Source organism: Corvus brachyrhynchos, unplaced genomic scaffold (genome assembly GCF_000691975.1).
Source record: "Corvus brachyrhynchos isolate BGI_N302 unplaced genomic scaffold, ASM69197v1 scaffold68, whole genome shotgun sequence".
NCBI classification, from domain to species: Eukaryota; Metazoa; Chordata; class Aves; order Passeriformes; family Corvidae; genus Corvus; species Corvus brachyrhynchos.
The window spans coordinates 3,508,873-3,527,638 of record NW_008240039.1 but is presented as its reverse complement, the minus strand read 5'-3'; the positions used below and the strand labels follow the sequence as shown (position 1 = coordinate 3,527,638).

Here is an 18,766-nt window from a genome sequence, read left to right as displayed (position 1 = left end):
AGACACTGGGGTGGGAAAGGACCTGAAAGCTCATCTGTTCCACCTGCTGCAATGGGCAGAGACACCTTCCACCAGGCTAGGTTGCTCCAAGCCCTGTCTAACCCAGCCTGGAAATGTCTCTTGCTGTGTGTTCTGTGGGAATTCCCCTGAGTTTGTGTAGCCTTAAGATCCATGGGGCTTTTTTAAGGAGTGTTTTCTTTACCAAACTTCATTGCTGTGCATTTTTTTTTTGTCCTTTTAGTATTAGTTCCTTCACTGTGGGGGCTTTTTATACCGTCTCTGTTGCAATTCAGAAATGTACATTGACTGTGGGTTTCAATGTGGAGACCTTAACTCGCAGTTTTGGTTCTTCCAGGTGGAATTTTTTACAACGCTGCCGTGCATGACATAGATATTATCAGTTTGTTGTTGGGAGAGAGTGTGCCAGATACAATATTTTCCCTGGGCCATGCCTTCTGTGCAGGTAGGAGTGAGCCTTTTGATGGTTTATTGGGTAGCTCTGGACCTCAGTGGTAAAATTGGGAAGAAAGAGAGAATGAGAGCATGGTAGCCATGAGCATTGTTCCATCATGGAGCAGTTGTAAAAACAGGCTGGTGAAACAGGTTCCTTGGGGGTATTTGGCGAGGATGCCTGAATGTGGTAATGTCCTGCTGATGTGAAGCAGTTGCTGTGGAGTTATCATTGAACGTTACTCTGCAGGACACCAGGTGTGGAAGCAGAGTGCAGAAAACACTGAGCAAAGCTCTGAGCTCACAAGAATGTCAATGAAATGTTCATTCTCTGCTTTTTCTGGCCCTTCCCTGTGGATCCCAGCACAAAGCTGTGTGTTTGCTCTGGGTCGTGTCGGGCTGACAGGCACGCTCTGGGTTACCACACTCATTTAAACGATCCATAAAAGATGGAAGCTGCCATTTTTGAAATGGAAATGCAGAGTTTTAATTAAGGTAATTGCAGCAGCTGCCAAGCTTGGCTGGCTGGGGTGAGGAGGGGCAGGATGCAATGCTCTCCTCCGTGGCACAGCACTGAAAAGCAGCAAACGAGCCCTCCAGGAGGGTTCTATACCCTCTGCAATGTGCTGGACGTTGCCTGATCCTGGAAGCAGAGGTGAATGCCCTCGTTAGGGAGAGCTGCAGGCTGGGAAGGTGGAGTTGGGCCTGGGGCTGTGTGTTCCTGCAGAGCTGCCCGCGTTCGCCAGGAATGCTGGTGAAAGCAGCTGGAGTGCTGTCACCAGTGCGTCCTGTGGGAAGGTGTTACAAAGCCAGTATCACCTCCTGAAGGAAGAAGAGCAGTTTGTAGCTGTGGAATGTGCTGGTGTGCTGTTCCTGGGGTGAGCCAGGCCTGTTTTGTCCCCAGACATGGGCTGCCTGAGGGACGTGGACACGGTCGCCATCAGCATGAAGTTCCCCAGCGGAGCCATTGTCACTCTGGATGTCAGCCAGCACTGCACCAGGAGCTGTGACCAGCGGCTGGAGGTGGGGTCCTGATGCTCAGTCCAGTCTGTTTTGACTCCACAGCCCAGCACAAGTTTTCCCCTCTGAGTGTGCCTGCAGCACGTTTCCCAAAACCCCTCTAAGACAGAATCACTGAGGTTAGAAAAGACCTCCAGGATCATCGAATCCAACCTGTGACCAATCCCCACCTTGTCACCCAGAGCAGAGCTCTGAGTGCCACCTCTGGTTGTTGGGCTGTTGCCTCAGCAGCAGTGGCTTCTTGTCCTTTTTCAATCTATGATCCACTTTCTCTTTTCTCACCCAAATTTTCCCTCTGTTCCATGCTTTCTGTGGTGTTAGGAGCTGCATGAATCGTAGCTGAGCAGGAGCTGGTGTCAGCCCTCCCAAGGCTGAAATTGTGCAGATTTCCTTTGTCCTTTCCAGGGTGGTTTCAGCTGTGTGGCAGGAGTTCAGCATATTAAAGGGGAAGAAAAGTGTAAATGCCTACAGTTGTGAATAATTACAGCTGTGGGGGCTGGTCTTGGGGAGGAATTCGTGTTAAACACTTAGAAAAGGGGCTTTGCTCAGGTGAGGTATCACACGGGTGGTATCACACTGTACTAAAGCACATCCCTGGTGTTTCTGTCGTGTCTGAGCCATCCCAGGGCTGGGGCAGGTGGGACTCCTCATTTCAGAACCTACTTTTGTCTTGGTTTTACACACCAGGGCTTTTCTAACCTGGCCACGTGTGTGAGATCAAAAGTGTGGTAACTTAAAAATGTTCTTTCTTCCCTGTTTTGCTCCTTCCCTCAGGTTCACGGGTCTCAAGGGACGTTAAGGGTGGACAACCAGAACCCCCTGGGCATCACAGAGCACGGGACTTCTGTGTCCATCTGTCCCCAAACCCAAGCTGAGCGCTACAGAGATGCACACAGGGAGCTCTTACGGCACTTCCTGAGAACCTTGAAAGGTGGGACAAGGCTTAAATTGATGGCTGGTGTTGCTTTGGATTGGCTTTGTTGGGATATGCACTGTCAGGTCATGGAGATGGGTGGGATGATGATCTGAAACTATGTGCTTGGAAGAAGTGAGAGTTGGGAGGGGAAATTGCCTTGGACCTCAGTGTCCTTTGTGATGAAAGCAGCTGTTTGTGACAGCCAAGAGATCCTCAGCCAGAGTCCTAGCTGCCCAGAAGGGATAAAAATCACAGAATCATGGACGGGGTTGGGTAGGGAGAGACCTTAAAAAGGGTCTAGTCCAAGAGATTTTTGTTCCCCAGTATTTCAGTTGTCGTGGCTGCACTGACAGGGCAGGAGGAGGGGGCTGAAGGGTTTTAAATCCACAGCGCCGGGAGCTGCTGTGGTGGGATCTGTGCTCACAGGGGACCGTGGGTTCCATGCAGCATTTCGGTCTTGTCCCACAGGCCAGGAGCCCCCCGTGGTCACCAAGGAGCAGCTCCTCTGGACAATCCGGGTCGCTGCAGCGGCCGAGCAGTCCTGGAGGAAGGGATCTGCCGTGGACTTGCGCAGCGGTGCCATGGATCCGGCCAGAGTCAAGGCCGAGGTCGTGTGACAACCCCTCAGTTGGGACACGGGGAGGAATTCCCACCTAGTGGCCTCAACGTAGGCCTGGATGGAGGTTTTGATGTTCTCACTGGGAATGCCCAGCAGACAGAGGCACTTGTGAACCCGGAGCACTCGGTGCTGGGGCGGTGCAGGATTCCCACCATGTCAGCCAGAGCCTGCAAGACATTCCATGTGGTTTCGTCCAGGTGGCTTTTCCTCCTGGAGAGTGCTGCTGGCCACGGAGCTCTGTTTTCCCAGGAGAAGAGTGAAATGCTCCTTGGGCCAGGCAGGGTGGTGTAGGACCACCAAAAGCTGGGATGAGGGAGAAGTCTCCCCTTGGAGAGGGAACAGCCACTGCCTGCCTGGAGGAGAAGTCACAAGCAAGTTGCCTTCCCAGTGTGACATAATGCTTAAAAAAATACAGGAGCATCTGGTCTGTGAGCATGTTTGGATTGGATATATGGAAGAAATTCTTCCCTTTGAGGGTGGTGAGGGGCTGGAATGGATTTCCCAGAGAAACCCTGGTTGTTCCATCCCTGGAAGTGACCAAGGCCAGGTTGGACAGGGCTTGGAGCAACCTGGGACAGTGGAAGGTGTCCCTGCCCATGGCAGGGGGTGGAACTGGATGAGCTTTAAGGTTCCTTCTGACCCAAGCCAGTCTAGGATTCCATGATCCTGTTTGGGACACCGACCCCAGCAGAAGGCAGAGCCACAGGCCAGTCGGTGGCTCTGACAGGAGCTTTGGACCTTTGTCATGCGTGGAGCTCTCTGCAGGTGTGTGGCTCTGACGGTGCCTGTCTGGCTGTCACATGCCCGTTTTCAAGATCTTTTGAAAGCTTTTTTTATTGTATTTTTATTGAATTACAACAACATTCTTGCCTTCTTCCATTTCAGGGTGTTAGTTCATAAACTTCTTGCAAGAACCTTTAGTTCAATCAATTTCCAATTCCTACCTATGGAATATATACTCCTAAAACTAGAAATAGTGGTGACATTTGTGTTCTCTTTGGGAAATTGTTTTTAACTGTAATTTTTCAAGCTCTTAATGCTTGTTCTACATTTCATTCGCTATTTTTTAGCCATTTATTGAGGGAAAAAAAAGAGTTTTATGTATCCAGAAGCTGTCTTTTGCCTCTCTGTACTCACTGTAGCAGTTTAGTACTCACTGGTGGGTTCCTTTTTGGTTTCAGCAGCTTCAGGCCCTCTGAGGTCCTACAGGTGAAGGTTTACTCTGGGTTAGGAGGGCACTTTCTGTCCAGTTTTAATTGCCAGATGCAGCAATTCCCACATGTGCTTTTATTGTGTTACAAAAAAAAAAAAAAAAACCCAAAACATCTAAAACAAAACCACATCTATAAAAATAACACATTTCCAAAGATAAGCTTACAAAAAATGTAATTCCTGCCAGTGATCCATGAATACTGCTGGGAACAGCCCCGGGAGCGCTGGAAATGCGAGTGGTTGGTGCAAAAGCTTTAAAGCATTAAAGTGCTTTCCTGAGCTGTTTCCTGGGGCCACAGGTTCACTGTCAGCCACGCCTGGGGAGTTCCCAACCCCAAAGGAGTCAGGTTCCCAATCCCGGTGGTGTGAGGGGTGGGATGGCCTCAGGGATGGTGACTGCACCTTCGGCTCACCAGCACTCGAGGGAGAGGAGGGACAAGAGGTCACCTCTGGGTGCTGCAGGCTTGGAGCTGCTGTGGGACACCCAGACAGGGCCTTGGAGCAGGGTCCGGGGCCCAAGGCTGTGGGTGCAGCACGTCCAGTGGTCACACTCCTGTCCCCCCTGGAGAGGGAACTCTCTGCCTGCCACTGCCTGCCTGCAGGAGAAGCTGCATCTCAGGTGAGCCCTGGTGGGACTTAAGCTGTTCTTCTGCTCTTGCTTAGAGGGTCCAGGGCTTTGGGAAGGGTATCCAGCCCCTTCCCCAGCCTGGGGGTGATGGGATGAAGGTGCAGGGCTGCCTTTGGAGGCCTCCAGAGGGAGGGTGCAGCAGTGGGGATGTGCTGGGTGGCACCATCTCTGTGCAGGTTCCCTCAGGCTGCCCAAAATCTTGAGTGACCAGGGCTGAGGGGACAGATGCAGCAACTCCCTGCCTGCCCTCCCTTCCACAGCAGAAGCTCCTGTGACTTCCAGTGCTTTTCCAAGACCTGTTGTGGGACATTGCCTTCCCAAATGTGAAGGGAATGAACATTAAGGCAGGGAACACACCTGTTCATGTCCTTGCTTTCTGTGAAGGCTTTTTTCCCTGTCTGAATCAACAAAGAAATTACAGCTGGGAAAAGTGACCAGGAACAGAACAGAACTGGTCACCCAGTCCATGCCATGCTCCAAAGAGATGGAATTTACACCATGGCATTCCAGCTTGTCAGGTCTGACCTGTCAACAAAACTCTCCAAGGGAGCAGGGAGGGATTATCCAGACCTCTGACCTCCCAGGACAATCACTGGCTTTCCCCCTCCTCCACAACTGCATGCAAGAGATTCAGAGGAGGAAAAAAACTGAGTTTTGAATAGATAAGGCTGGAGACAGGATTCGCTGCATGTTTACATGCTACAACATGAAATTAATTTACTTGACACTGCAGTGTCTCAGGAGTCAGTATCAATTTTTATAGCTTACATGAAAATAAATCTTTCTCTCTCCTTACAGCACAATGAGTTTACTGTATGTACATTCTGTTTATATACACCAACCTTTAAGTACAAGAACACATTGGGAACGGACAAACAGGTTCTTTCTGGCTCTACAGAGGGCTGAGGGAAGGGGTGCTTTTGGCAGTCCATGGAAAAGCAGGATGTGGCTTCACACCAGACCCTGGCGATGCCTGCACAGGTCAGGGCTGAGTCCGTGTCGCAGTGACAAAGCCCTCTCAGTTTGGGACACCACGGAGAACACGGACGATGAGCAGGGATGAGAAGAACGTGCCATCCTTACACTGCTGGAGGCAGGGACGCTCCAGGAAAACACAAACCGGCCCGTGCCCCCCGTGTCACGGGCAGGCAGAAATCCTGCTCTGGTTGCTGAGCTGGCTCGGCTGCCCTCCTCCTTTTCTTCCTCCTCCTCACCTCCAGTTTCCTCCTCAGGGCAGGCGCCTCCTGCCTGGCTCAGGGCCTGCAGTTCCCCTGGATAACAAAATTAAACTTCTCCAGGTGCGCAAGGCTGCAAATACATTTCAAGGGGGGGGAGTTTGTCACCCCCCTGGTGTCTCACACCTCTGGAGCCCCTCAGTTGATCTCTCCCTCCGTGAACTCCTCCTTTATGGACTGTTTGCGGGATTTGCAGTCCGGGAGGTCGAAGCCGAAGTCGGCCCAGTCGTCGGCCGCGCCGCGGTTGGGGATGGTGATGGTGTGGCGCACGCGGAAGTGCACGGCCTCCATCACCCGCTGGCCCCGTAGTCGTGGCTCTGTTTGAGCTCCTGCAGGCCCCGCCAGATAATCATCCGGTACTGCTCCGGGATCTTCAGTGCTCCGAGATCCTGCAAGGACAGCACCGCTGAGGCATGGCCGCCAGAGGAGTGATTGTACCAGCAGGAGCGAGCCCTGGACCCCCAGGTCGTGCTTTTGGGGGGACACATGGGCATGATGCCCAACGGACCTCCCACCATGGCCATGGGTCCATCACCCCCTGGGTTATTTCTCGTTTGTAACCCAGCTACTCCACTGCAGCTTTGCAGGTTGGAGACTTTTTGTTGTTGTTTTGGCAGGGGTTCATATCAAACAGATGTGGGAGGGAAGGAAGGGAACGTTCCCCTTGGACACAGGTGGCAGAGCAGCGTGTGGAGCATCCTTGTGCCTGTGCACTTGGGACTGCTTCTGCTCTGGTCCTGGCCCGGGAGGCTGGAATGGCACCTGCCTCGAGCACTGAGATGTGGGTGACAGCGGCTCTCGCAAAGCCAGGAGAGGTGGGTGACCTCAGACAGGGGAGCTGTGCCAGCACAGAGACCAGCACAGCAGGGAGCTGCCGGGGATCCATGTTAATGCCACAGAGACTCACGGGAGCGTTAACTGGAGCAGACAGCGAGTACGCAATTAGTAGCTACAAACGCCGACTCAGACACACAGCTCTGCCCTGACACAGGTTTTGGCCATTCCTAAACATTTTCTTGGACAGCTGACAGACGGTCACAGAGTTAGTTCAGCAAATGGTCCAAAACCAGGCTCAGGTTACACAACTGGCCCCAGCCACCAGTGACAAATCATCATCTCTCCTGCAGGATGTTGTAGCTGCCAGGTAGAGACACTGCTACGCCTGCCTGGGGCAAAATGGGGTTGGGCAGGAGCTCTGTCTCAGCAAAAACACCAACTCCAGGATTTACAGGGCTTGCCACGGCTCAAAGGGTTCAGGATTTTTTTTTGTTTTCCTTTTTCTTGTTCCCCTGATGGGCTGGGGAAGCCCTGGCTCAGGTGCCACCCCTGATACCAGCAGTGTGGCAGCAGCAGAGGCTGATGCTCTAGACACACACAGGTACTTCCAGCATCCCTTCCATGCTTTTTCTGACAGCTTTTACCTGACCTGGGCTATTTCATTCCAAGCTTCCATTAATAAAAATGCCCTGGGCTCAACTCCTTTATTTCAGCCTCTTTCATCTTAAAGATTAGCAGGGGAAGAGGTGAGACCAGGTTAAACCTCCCTGAACTGCAGTGGGGTGTCCCTGCTGGCTCAGTGGGATTTGGGGTGTCCCTCTGAGCACCTCAGCTGTGTTCTCTGTGTTAGGTGGAAAATCTCCCTGAGCTGGGACCCTGGGATCTTTGATCTCTGCTGTTTCTGAGAGTCTGGAGGAAGCAGCTGAGACTGGTTGTGGTTTCTACCAAGGCCTGAGCTATCGCTACCTCTGAAGGACCACCAAGGGGGCAGGAATGAGAGGCATCAATCCTGGGAGCACATGTTCTGTGTGAGGGGTTGGGGCACAGGTTTCCCTTCCTCCAAAACAGTTTTGGTTTTGCTTTTCAGACCAACAGCTGCTGGAAACAAGTGGTAAGAACAGATCTCCCCAAAGCATTTACCTCTATGGATAGGTTCTGCAGGTGGTAAATATTCTGTAACCCTTGTGAGGTGAAATAGTCGATGCAGTTTGGACACCCCAATCCTGTTAAAAAACTGCAGAGAAAGTTTGGAAAATAAAGTGGCATTAAGTTCTCATGAACAACAGCTGTGTCCCATCTCTGTGGGACAGACCGTGTCAGGTGGGGGACGTGGAGAACTCCACTGCCACTAAGGTCAAAGCCAAGTGTGGGGTTATGTTCATTCCTTAAACTACAGATGTTTTTCTCCTGATTGTCTGAGATTTTGGCTCAGGAATTCATAATACGAGGGAGCTCCAGCTACTGGGGAGGGGGATCAGGGCTTGCCCCGGGTTCTGCCCTATGCAGATGCTGGCCCAGGGTCTGTGAAAACATCCATGGTCTTTTTAAAGGCCAAAACTTTAAAAATCTGCAGAGCTGTTAATGCATTCCTGATGAAAATAAGCCACATGGACCCATTTCCAGGTGTTGCTGGACGGAAGGGGAAGGGGGAAGCTCACGAAGCTACATGCCAGTGGACATGTAGGGCAAGACCCTCGTTTGGATGTACTTAATTTCTGATTGATCGGGGTGGATTCCCAGGGAGCTGCATGAGGGCAGTGGGGGTTTCTGACTGGTCAGTAGCTGGGCTTTGGTGGCTGAGGTGAGAGGAACAGTCTGTGATTGCGGAGCAGTGATTTCTCAGTTGGGGCCAGTGGCCAGTTGACCAGTTGCCAGACAGATGGGAAGGTTAGAGCGAGGGACACAGCAAGGAGCAGAGGACAAGACAGACAGGGCACCGGGCACCTTCCTTACCTGACGAGGCTGGGGTCGGGGTTGTAGGGTGGCGGGGGGGTGCAGTGTGACCCGGACACCATGGACTGGGACGAGTGGCCCCCGTTCATTTCTCCGTTGGGCTGCATGGGGTGGCTGTTCAGCATTCCGGGTCCTGGGCAGTGGCAACAAATGCACCCCTTAGATACCACCCAGACCTGATAACCCTGCACTGCCTGGGCAGGGAGAGCCCCGTGCCCGGCCTGGCGATGGAGGACGTACCCATGGGGCCCAGGCTGGGTGCAGAGCCGGAGCTGTGCTGGGCAGGCTGCCCCACCAGCTGGTTCACAGAGGGCAGCTTGTTGATTCCTCCGCCGTGGACTTTATTCATGGGGGAAAGGACAGGGCCGTAGGAGGAAGGTGTCTGCAGCTGGCTCCTGTTCCGGGAGGGAACACGCTGGTCAGACTGGGATGGGTGGGATGGAGCTGCCCTGCTCTGGTCTGGAGCTCCACTCCAGCCCATGAGACCTCCCTGCCAAGGGTGCTCAGGGGCTGTGGGGGTCTCAAGGAGCTGCGGGGGTCTCAAGGGGCTGCAGGGCTCTGGGGGGACTGTGGGGGTCTCAGTAACTGTGGGGATCTTAGGGACTGTGGGTGGTCTCAGTGACAGGAGAGGTCTCAAGGACCATGGGTGTCTCAAGGGGCCGCAGGGGCCTGGGGGACTGGGGGAGTCTCAGGGACTGTGGGGGGTGTCAGGGACTTTGGGGGTCTCAGGGACTGTGAGGGTCTCTGGCTGTGAGGGTTTCAGGGACTTTGGAGGTCTCGGGGGCTGTGGCAGGACTCACTGCCTCTGCAGGAGCTGCTGCTGCTGCTGCCTGTAGGAATCCACCAGCTGCTGCGGGACCAGGTCCACCAGCTCCAGGCTCTCCTTTATCTTCATCAGGATCTCAAAGTTCTCCCGGCCTCGCACCTGGAGGAGGGAACAAGACCAGGACTTTGCTTTACTCCCATCCCACCTTATGCTCCCTTTTTCCACAGGCTGTCACTGTGGCCAGGGACTGCTCGGGATGCAGGAATCCCTTGGACATGTGCACCCGTGCATGCTTTTGCTCCTATTCAAGGCCCCTGCTGTCCTACAGGAGCCCGTGCAGCCCCAACCTGCCCGACATCTCTTCCCCAAGATGCTTCTGGCAGAGGGGACGGTGCCAGCGCTGTCCCAAGCCGAGTTCTGACCCTGTTGCAGCTCAGCCACACTTACGGGCACGTAGTACATCTCCTCCTCCCCGTGCCTCCGTTTCTTAATGCCGGTGCCCAGCGCTGGGATGCCCTGGGGACTCTGCTTGAACGCTGGAAAGGAGAAGGGAAGAGAATTGGTGGAGTCCTGGGAGACAGGACATGGCAGGGAGCACCTCAAGCCGTGCAGGATGCTGAAACCATTCCCTTGCGGCCTGGCATGGGAGCGTCCCTTTGTTATTGTCAATAATGAATAAATGTATCTGGCCGCGGGAGCTGTGCACAGGCATCTTTGGGCTCTGCAAGGGGGTCCGATGTGTGAGATTTAGTGGGGAAAGGTCAAAGCATCACCCCTGAGTGTGGATTTGAGCCCAAACTTCGGGAGTGCAGGGACTTTGGGTGCCCTGAGCCCCCCGCCCCCTGTCAGGGGACTCACTGCGCTTGTTGGCGTTGCCGTTCTTGGCCGCGCTCTCGTTCAGGGCTTGCTGCTCTCGGAAATGATCCTCGTCGGCTTCCCGGCCCCTGCCGGGACAGGCACAGATCCGCCCCTCGAAGGATCTCCTCCCCAGGACCTGGCCGCTGGGAGAGCAGAGCAATCAGCGGCCCTGCTGCCCCTCGGGAAGGGCGCTGGGACTCAGCCCAGGCAGAAACCAGACCAGGGAGCAGCAGAGCCCCTCAGCAGCTGGCTCCTGGGGAAGAGGCGCGCATGGGGCAGAGGAAGGCTCCAGCTGCTGGGCTGGGTCCCTGGTCCCTCCGTGCCAGCCCTTTTCCAAGCTGGCAGAAGGGAGCATTCCCATGCAGCGAGCTGGGGCTGCCCCATCCCGTTCCCTGGGGGTGCTCCCTGCAGGGCAGGGTTCCTTCCCCAGCCCTCCCGCGGTGGGAGGGATGCCCATCCCTGCTCCCACAGCCACTCACTCTCTCGTCTCCAGGGTGATGATGATGAGGATGGGCCTCCTGTTCATCCCTCCCACGCAGCTGCTGTTGCACATGAAGTTGTACAGGATGGTGGTGAACTCGGTCCCCACCTGCCCGAGAGGGGAGAGCAGGTGCTGAGCGGGAAGTGATGGGGGGAGGCAGGCTGGGACCCCCGGGGAGTGAAGAAGAGGAGGGGTGGCAGGCTGGGACCCCCGGGGGGGGAGGAATCAGGGCTGGACCCTCTGGCACAGGGCTGGTGCCTTGGCAGGATGAGCAGGGGAACGCCAGCGATGGTGTGGGGATGGTCCCGGCTGGAAAGAGGGGACTGAACCAGGACTGTGGGGGCACCCAGGGCAGGGCTGGAGGGGGTATCCCATTACACCCCACTTCCCAAGACCAGGCTGCTCTGGGATGCTTCACAGGGCGGGGAGCTGCAGGTGCTGGAGTGTAGCTGCCACCGCTGCCAGGGGCGAGCAGTGAGTGGTCTAAGATGTGCCAGGGCAAGGGGGACACTTGGACCCTTTGCCCCGTGCCAAGCAACCCAAACCATGGAGGCAGCAGCCGGTCCCTCCCCCCGCCGCGAGCAGCCGGGTACCTGCGGGGGCTCGTAGGGCACCATCACGCTCTGCCGTCCCGTCACCGGGTCATCCACGTACTGGGACAGGTTGTTGCCTTCCACCCGGATCAGGTGGCTGGCAGGGGCTGACTGGCCTGCAAGGCAAACCTCCAGTTAGAGCTGTGGCTGCCCGGGGGGCTCACCCTGCGCACACGAGGGCTGTGACACGAGGGACACACGGCCCCCCAGGCCATGCGGGCAGCTCGGAGCCCTCACCGTCGTTGAAGTCGCGGCCGAGCTCATGGTTGGGGCAGCGCTTCACCACCTCGGTGACGTGCTCTGCCTTCTTGTAGACGGGCATGGCCCGGATGATGGTGCCCGGGGGCGGCGAGGTGGACACCTTGATCTGGATGGGGCATGTCTTGGCGATCTGACAGTAGAGCTTCTTCAGCAGCGGGGAGTACTGGGAAAGAGGAGACATCCCTCAGGTGAGCATCACTGGTGGGGTGGAGGGTGCTCCCCTGGCCACCCTCAGCTTCCTCTGCTGCTCTGGTATAAAGGCAGGGTTCCTTCTCTTCCCTTTCCCCTGGAAATACTGAAATCTGACCATTTCACCCACACTATGTGGTATCTGCTTTCCACATAAACCAGATACAGCCACCTCCTGGGGCTGGGAAGGGTTTCCCAGATGGGCAAGGGCTCTGGCAGAGCTGGGTCACCGCTGCACTGAGGCAGAGGGAATCTCACTGAAAATCAGCAAAGCCCTCGTTCGTGCATCGCTCAGCCCGTTTTGAAAACATTCCCAAATCTGCTCTCACACATGGCTCCTGACCAAGGGCTGGGAGCACCGAGGGCACTGGCGCATCACAGCCTGAGGAAATCGTGCTTAGCAGTGTCACAGCTCATTAGGCAGGACCTGGGAGTTTCATTCTGACACAGATGGGTTTGTCCTGATCCTGACTCCATCCTTTGCAGCAGCAGTGGTTCATGGAAGGGACAGGGTGGGGACATGATGGGGACCACTGCCCGGGCTGGCCGTGGGAGGAGGATGCTCTGTGGCAGCTGGAGGCAGTGCCCACAGTCACTGCTGAGTAGAAAACGGTTTGTGGCCACCAAATTCTTCCCTGTGAGGGCACAGTGGGGTTTGCTCAGTGGCAAACTTCTCTCACAAGGCCCTTGGATGGGGGAAGCTCTGGAGGCTGCAGCGTGTGCCCCTTCAGAGCAGGGCTGGGGAAGGAGAACTTGTCCTTCACCTTCCAGGAACTGCCCATGTGTGGGGATGTGCAATTCCCTTCCACCTCATCTGTGCCACGCTGTTTTCCATCTCGCAAGGAATGTGTTTGCTATACACCAGCCCACCCCTGTGCTCGGAGCAGCCCGTCTCTGCATGGCAGGGCATGTTCCCGCTCCAGGTATTTTATCTCATCCCCACAACACAGTGCCCAGTGCCAAAAAAATACCACCGTGCAGAGTGTTTGTGGGGATGTTAAAGCTTGTCCCAAGCCATCCAAATACAGGTGTGCCCAGGGGAGGCTCTGCTCTCCCGCCGGCGGGGGGTTCCTGAGCTGGGGCTGCCCATAACAGGGGCTCAGCACAGGGCTGGGGGGTGTTCAGGGGCTGACATGGATGGCTCAGTCCCCACTTTTCCTGGCCATGAGCATGTCCCAGTGCAGCTGTGGATCAGGCAGGAAGGATTTGTGTGTCCCAGTCCCCCTGCCCTGGCTGCAGGAGCGGATCTGCCTGTGGATGAGCGAGGTGCTCCCACCACCAGGACTGGGACAGGGCAAACAACATAAAGCATTTCCAGGTTTGTCTCATTTGGGTGGTCTCTGGGGAAGTTCTGGGAAGACATAAAGGTCAGAGGCTCCACCAAGGCAAACAGCAGCAGTTCCTGCAGCTCCTCCAGCACTGGGCTGGTACTGGCTCCTGGAGGCACAACAATGGGGTGTCGTGGGTGTCCCAAGATCAGAACCTGCTCGGTGCTGGGGGGAGCAGGAAGGTGCTGTGGTCACTGGAGGGTGGTGACCGAGAGGTGTAACACAAACTTGAACCTGACAGCAAGAATTAATCCTTATTTTTGTAGGCACTTGGACTTGCCCAACCAGAGAGGATGCTTGGAAACACCAACTTCTACTGAAATCCCCAAATTTTGCACTTATACCTCAGGATGCTGGCTACACCTTGCCTCCATGGCCAGGCTAGCTTCTTGGGTGTGACCCTGCACCCCCAGCAGGGATTCTCAGGGATCAGGCCTGAGTTGGAAGCGCAGGCTCCACTCAGAATGTGGTGACTCCGCTCTGCCTGGCCAGAGAGGAAACTCCCACGTGGCTGCAGCCCACGGAACCCACTCGCCCACCACGATGGGGTTTAATGCCCTCGTCTAGAGGAACCACTGTGGCAAAACAAGGGTTATTTGGAGGGGGCTCTTGCTTGCCAGGTGTTAAAACACTGACAACTCCTGTCAAAGGATCTTTTCATGTAGACATTCCCGGGCAGCCCTCAACATGCCTGGGAACTATAACTGCTCTGGAAGAGCAGAGGTGCATTATGGCAAGTTCTTTGGTAACAAATTCTCTCATTATACCATGTTATGACATGGATAAATCTCTGTTAAATAGCAGAGGGATGCCCTGCAGGGGGAAGGCGGCCGCTCCGCGCAGACTTGCCTCCGCTGATAACCTTATCGTGTCCCAACAGCTCCGGGATCGCCTTCAAAGATCCCTCCACAATAACAAACTATTCTTTTAAGGAACTCCCTGCTGATAATTCTGGGCAAGAAAAGTCCAGGCTGTGCCCTGGGCGGCCGCGCTCCTGATTCCTCTCGGTGTGGAGCCGTCCTCTGCCGCATCTCCAGCCGAGCGCTCCCGGTCCCACAGACCCAGGCTGCTCATGGCCACCAGGACAACCAGCATCGTGGTTTTGGGATCCCAGGAGGTTCTGCAGCCCCAGCTGTGCTGCATCCCCAGCTTGGCTACGCACACTCTCTGTAGGGGACAGCAAAACCTGTGCTGAGCAGTGTCCCTGGGCAGGCACCTCTCTCCTCCGTTATCTGTATTTGCTAATTACCCGCCATGCACATCTCTGCCGGGCTGTGCTGCATCACCTGAGGCCCTGGTACGTCCCAGCACAGCCATACCCTGCACAGCACCCTGCAGGGACCACAGGCACCACATGCTGCTCGAGTGTGATGTGAGGCAGTGGCAGAGCAGAACCCAGAGATCAAAATGCTGGGATGTAACCCAGACCAGCGCGGCCGCCTCACTGCTTCGGCTCTCTGTGTGCCACGGTCGTGCTCCTGCCACCTGCACTGGGGGCAACCTCGGTCTGTTCACTCACATCCTCCCCACTCTGCAGTGTTTGGACAAACTGACCTCTCAGCACTGGCCACATGTGGCAGCTGGGTCACAGCCAAAGCTCAGGTCACTTGGGCTGCTGCCAGCTTGCTGTTGGGTGTAGGAACAACATTTTGGGGCACCTGTACACCTTCCTGGTACATCCAGACCTCAGCTCCAGGATTCCTTTCAGACCTACAAAGGAGCCTGGGTGTGTTCTGCCCTGGGCAACTCCTGCCTGTGTCTCCAGACCCTGCTCTGCCCGGGGGACTGCTGGTGTCTGTCTCCGTGCTTACATTAGGACTAAGGTCCATCTCTGTTCCTGGAAAGCACCGGAGAGCGTCTGTTACTGGGTGTCACTGTGTGTTTGAGGAACACAACAGGTTTCTGTGGCTTGTGGGTGCTCGATTGCTCCAACCAGCACAGAGCAGCAGCAGCAGCACTGACAGTCTCCCTGGAGCCTATGGAACACACAGAACCTGTATTCCTCTGGGGTTTCCTGCAGCTTCCAGTGTCACCCTCAACTTCTGGGCTGATACTGCTACAGCAGATCTGTCTCTGTCCCTTCCCTGCCAGTGCTGTCTGTCCAGAGCTCTAGGAACAAGCCAAAAAATGGAAAAGCCAAATTATTTAACCCCTAGCAGCCTATCAGCTCTAAGTTCTGTGTCCCCAAGAGCTTGGTACCACAGAAGGTCTCTGGATGTGTTTGAAACGCAGCTGCTTTTTGGGTGAGACGAGGCTGTGCTGCACCAGTGCCAGATGGAACAGGACACAAACAAGTCACCCCATGGTGGCACCGGCCACTGTGAGGCTTCACCATGGTTATCCCAGTGCTGCTGCCCCATGGAAATGTTCTGGACATCACAAGATTCCACTGAGTGAATGCCCCACAGTGGCTCGTGGATGCAGCGTTGACGTGGAGTCTCAGCATCCATCACTGCCCAACCTGAGACAGGATCAGGGGATGGTTCCACAGGCCACCAGTGCTGGCACCCCACACAGAGAATGAGCAGGGAGAGGTGGTTTTCCTCATGGATGCTGACAGCCTCACACCAAAAATAACCTGAATCCTCTGCCTGGAAAGACCTCCTGGCGAAGTCCATCTTGCCCAGCCCTTCCTGGGCAGCAGAACCGCTAGGAGGATGTGTCCCAACAGATTTGGAGCTGATAAAATCTTATTTATCGTCAACTGTTGACACCGAAGCGTCTAGACTTGCCTGTTGGGGAAGGTGCAGCCAAGGCCTCCTTTCCCTCTTGAAGGAAATGATTTGCTCAACAATTGCTTTTTCCACAAATCCTCCCCCCCGCCTCCTCCCTACCAGCCACCTCCTCCTCCTCCTCTTCTTCTCCTACATTCCAGGCTTCTCATTAGCTCTACTCAAGACGTGTCCAGGACTGCAGTCAATGGATCCCCAATAAAGCCACTGGCCTGGCAAGGCAGAGAGAAGAAAAGTGCCGCCTCCGGCTGCTAATTTCCTTGCACTCCCCAGCAAGCAGCTGCGGAGCTGCATCCTGGGACAGGTTGGGGCAGATCGCAGCCGAGAGGTGATAATAACGTGTCTGTCATCTTCCCCAGACATGTAGCATCTTGCAAACCGCAAATACCGTTAACCGGCTCGGACGAATCTGTTACGGCAGATCCTGGAAGACGTGCCGGCGGCACAGCTAATTTTTTTTTAATAGCCATTTTTTAATCACCGGCCTGTAAACTCCTCACTGAGCTGGAAATTCCTTCCCAAGCTACTTTGTTGCTCATTTACTATGAGCCGGGTTTGAGTATGACTGGTGCTTGAGAGGAGAGGGGAGTGTCCGGCAGGGCCTGAGGTACCTGTCCAGCACACAGGTGGGCTGGGCAGTGGGGATACTGCCCTGGGCATGGCTGTAAGAGGTACCCTGGTACCCCTATCTCCAGTCCCTGCACCACAGTGGTGATGGACTGGGGCGATGGCCATAAGGGATACCCCAAAACCCATCTCTCCATGTCTCCATTCCCTGCACCGTGGTGGCGATGGATTGAGGTGACAGCTGTAAGGGATGCCCCAACACCCACCTCCCTGTGCCTCCAGTCCCTGCACTGTGGTGGTGATGGATTGAGGTGATGGCCATAAAGGATGCCCCAAAACCCCCCTCCCTGTGCCTCCAGTCCCTGCACCGTGGTGGTGATGGATTGAGGTGATGGCCCTAAGGGATGCCCTAACACCCACCTCTGTCTCCCTTCAGTCCCTGCACCACGGTGGTGATGGCCATAAGGAACACCCGCCTCCCTGTGCCTGCGGTCCCCGCACCATGGCAGCGATGCCTTGGGGTGACACCAAGCCACCACCAGCTGTGCCCAGGACAGGGGGTCCCAGGGCACCCAGCAGAGCCCCCCTGATCACCCCAGCCATCATCAGCTGCAGGGGACCTCTGTCACCCACAGGTCCCCCGGCCCTACAGACCACTGAGGTCTCAGGGCCCCCGCTAGAGCAGCACAGGGAGGCTACCAGTGCTCCAGCCTGCATTCTTCTACCTTAATTAGCATGCCATTACTGCTAATTAAAATCCCTTGGTTCACCCGCAAAGGAGTCCTCTCCCTGCCTTCCACAGTGAGCACATCCTTAAAATAACTTCCAGCTGGGATCTCTCTCAGTCACTGCTGAGCCAGCGCTGGCACTTCTGGGGTTTAATCTCTTCTTGTAGGTCTGACTCCCTCTGTGTGGTAGATGCTCAGATCCCCTGACCAAGCCAACCCCTTCTCTCCCACCCAAAAAGGAAGCCACAAATCCAGCAAGGAGGTTACTTCACACTGCCAAGGATGCAGGGAGCGGGCGGGAAGGGAAGGGAAGGGAATTGCTGCTGGTCTTGGGAATTGCTGCTGGGAATGAAATATGAAAACCAGCACAGCTAAAGCAGGGTTCAGGGGAAACCACAGGCTCTGGAGCATCCCAGGAGGGCTGTGCCATGGAGGAGGGGCTGCTCCTCTGCTCTCTCTCAGCTACTGCCTGAGTGGGCATGGGGAGTGAGTGGGTTTGCCAAGGGCACACCAGCATCCTTTCCCCCTCTCATGCACCAGAGATCAGGGCTCCCAACTCTCTCCCACCTCTCCTGCCTTCCCGATGGAGCAGCATTGCCAGGAAGCCATTCCCTTGACCTGTGCATACCAGACACGTTCAAGATAATGGAGCTGATAGCGGGATCGTGTTGGAACATCACACACTGAATTCCTTTGCCTTTTTTTCTTAATTCCGTTGTGTCTGGAGCTCCTGGAGCCTCATCCACACCCTGAGAAAGCTGGTGGAAAGCCTCCAGTGGGTTGGCTTCGATGGGTTCCAGAGAAGGCTGGTGCCGAGGTTGCTTTCCTACTTCTGGCATGGCAAAATACCCACGCTCATCTGCACACTCAGAGCGTCCTCAGGGCGTGTGGCCCCTGATCATCTCCAGGCCACGGCTGTTGGACAGCAACCTCCCTGGGATATGGGAAAATGCCAGAGAGAGTTTGCAGAGGGATCTCTTGGACTGTAGATGCTCCTGAAGGTTTTCCCCTCCTCTTTATATCTGCCTCTACCCCAACAAGCCTCAGACAGCGACCAGCAAGGGAGAGCCTGCCTCCCACCACACCAATTACTCCCATCCTCCTCATTCAGTTGGGACAGAGAAATCATTTCAGCTCCCCAGTGCCCGTGCTCCAGCTGCAAGATCTATCAAGCAAGTGGAACCAGTTCCGCACTGCCATCTCCCACTGGCCGAGCACTGGGAAGCAGACTGGTTTGCTGTCCATGGCAGCAGGAGCAGCTCTCCTTGGCTGTGGACCTGTCCAGCCTTTCCCTCGCAGGCTGTTTGCTCCCCGAAACAGCAACCAGAGCCTGGGTGCGGTTCGGACCCTCCATGCCTGTGTCAGAGACCGCCCTGCCTGCTCAGCTCGGGGGCTTGTCCGTCTCCCCCCGGCTCCCGGGGCTCCGCGTGGGCCCGGGCCGCTCCCCCCCCCC

The 18,766-nt window shown here is 55.5% G+C and overlaps 2 protein-coding genes across 4 annotated transcripts in view; one reads left to right on the top strand and one right to left on the bottom strand.

Annotated features, from left to right (window-relative positions):
* The window catches only part of LOC108449077 (inositol 2-dehydrogenase-like), an 8,829-nt gene extending 5,392 nt beyond the window's left edge, over positions 1–3,437 (top strand). For both annotated transcript variants that reach the window (XM_017744047.1, XM_017744048.1), the window contains exons 6-9: positions 356–463; positions 1,355–1,473; positions 2,245–2,401; positions 2,855–3,437. In XM_017744047.1, coding sequence (XP_017599536.1) covers positions 356–463; positions 1,355–1,473; positions 2,245–2,401; positions 2,855–3,003 — 533 coding nt within the window. In that variant the 3' untranslated portion in view covers positions 3,004–3,437. The remainder of the gene's footprint in view (positions 1–355; positions 464–1,354; positions 1,474–2,244; positions 2,402–2,854) is intronic.
* A 2,088-nt stretch (positions 3,438–5,525) lies between these two features.
* On the bottom strand, positions 5,526–12,018 carry LOC103622329 (tumor protein p73). 2 transcript variants are annotated; one of them, XM_017744045.1, is made up of 10 exons: positions 11,746–12,018; positions 11,509–11,624; positions 10,914–11,023; positions 10,435–10,577; positions 10,024–10,112; positions 9,611–9,735; positions 9,051–9,205; positions 8,811–8,943; positions 7,998–8,091; positions 5,526–6,469 (listed from the first exon to the last, which is right to left on the bottom strand). In XM_017744045.1, the coding sequence occupies exons 1-10, from the start codon at positions 11,948–11,950 to the stop codon at positions 6,371–6,373; spliced, it is 1,269 nt and encodes a 422-aa protein (XP_017599534.1). In that variant the 5' UTR covers positions 11,951–12,018; the 3' UTR covers positions 5,526–6,370. The 2 variants fall into 2 exon arrangements, with proteins under 2 accessions (XP_017599534.1, XP_017599535.1); XM_017744046.1 differs by lacking the exon at positions 7,998–8,091 and having other exon boundaries at positions 6,374–6,469; positions 11,746–12,013.
* Positions 12,019–18,766: the final 6,748 nt, after the last annotated feature.

Excerpts from the sequence above, each read along its gene's own strand:
- LOC103622329 (XM_017744045.1), bottom strand. The coding sequence starts at position 11,950 with ATGTCTCCTCTTTCCCAGTACTCCCCGCTGCTGAAGAAGCTCTACTGT. Across the intron at positions 9,206-9,610 it reads CAGCAGCTCCTGCAGAGGCA|GAGCCAGCTGCAGACACCTT; the intron begins GTGAGTCCTGCC and ends CTCCCGGAACAG. Across the intron at positions 8,092-8,810 it reads CCCGACCCCAGCCTCGTCAG|TTTTTTAACAGGATTGGGGT; the intron begins GTAAGGAAGGTG and ends CTTTCTCTGCAG.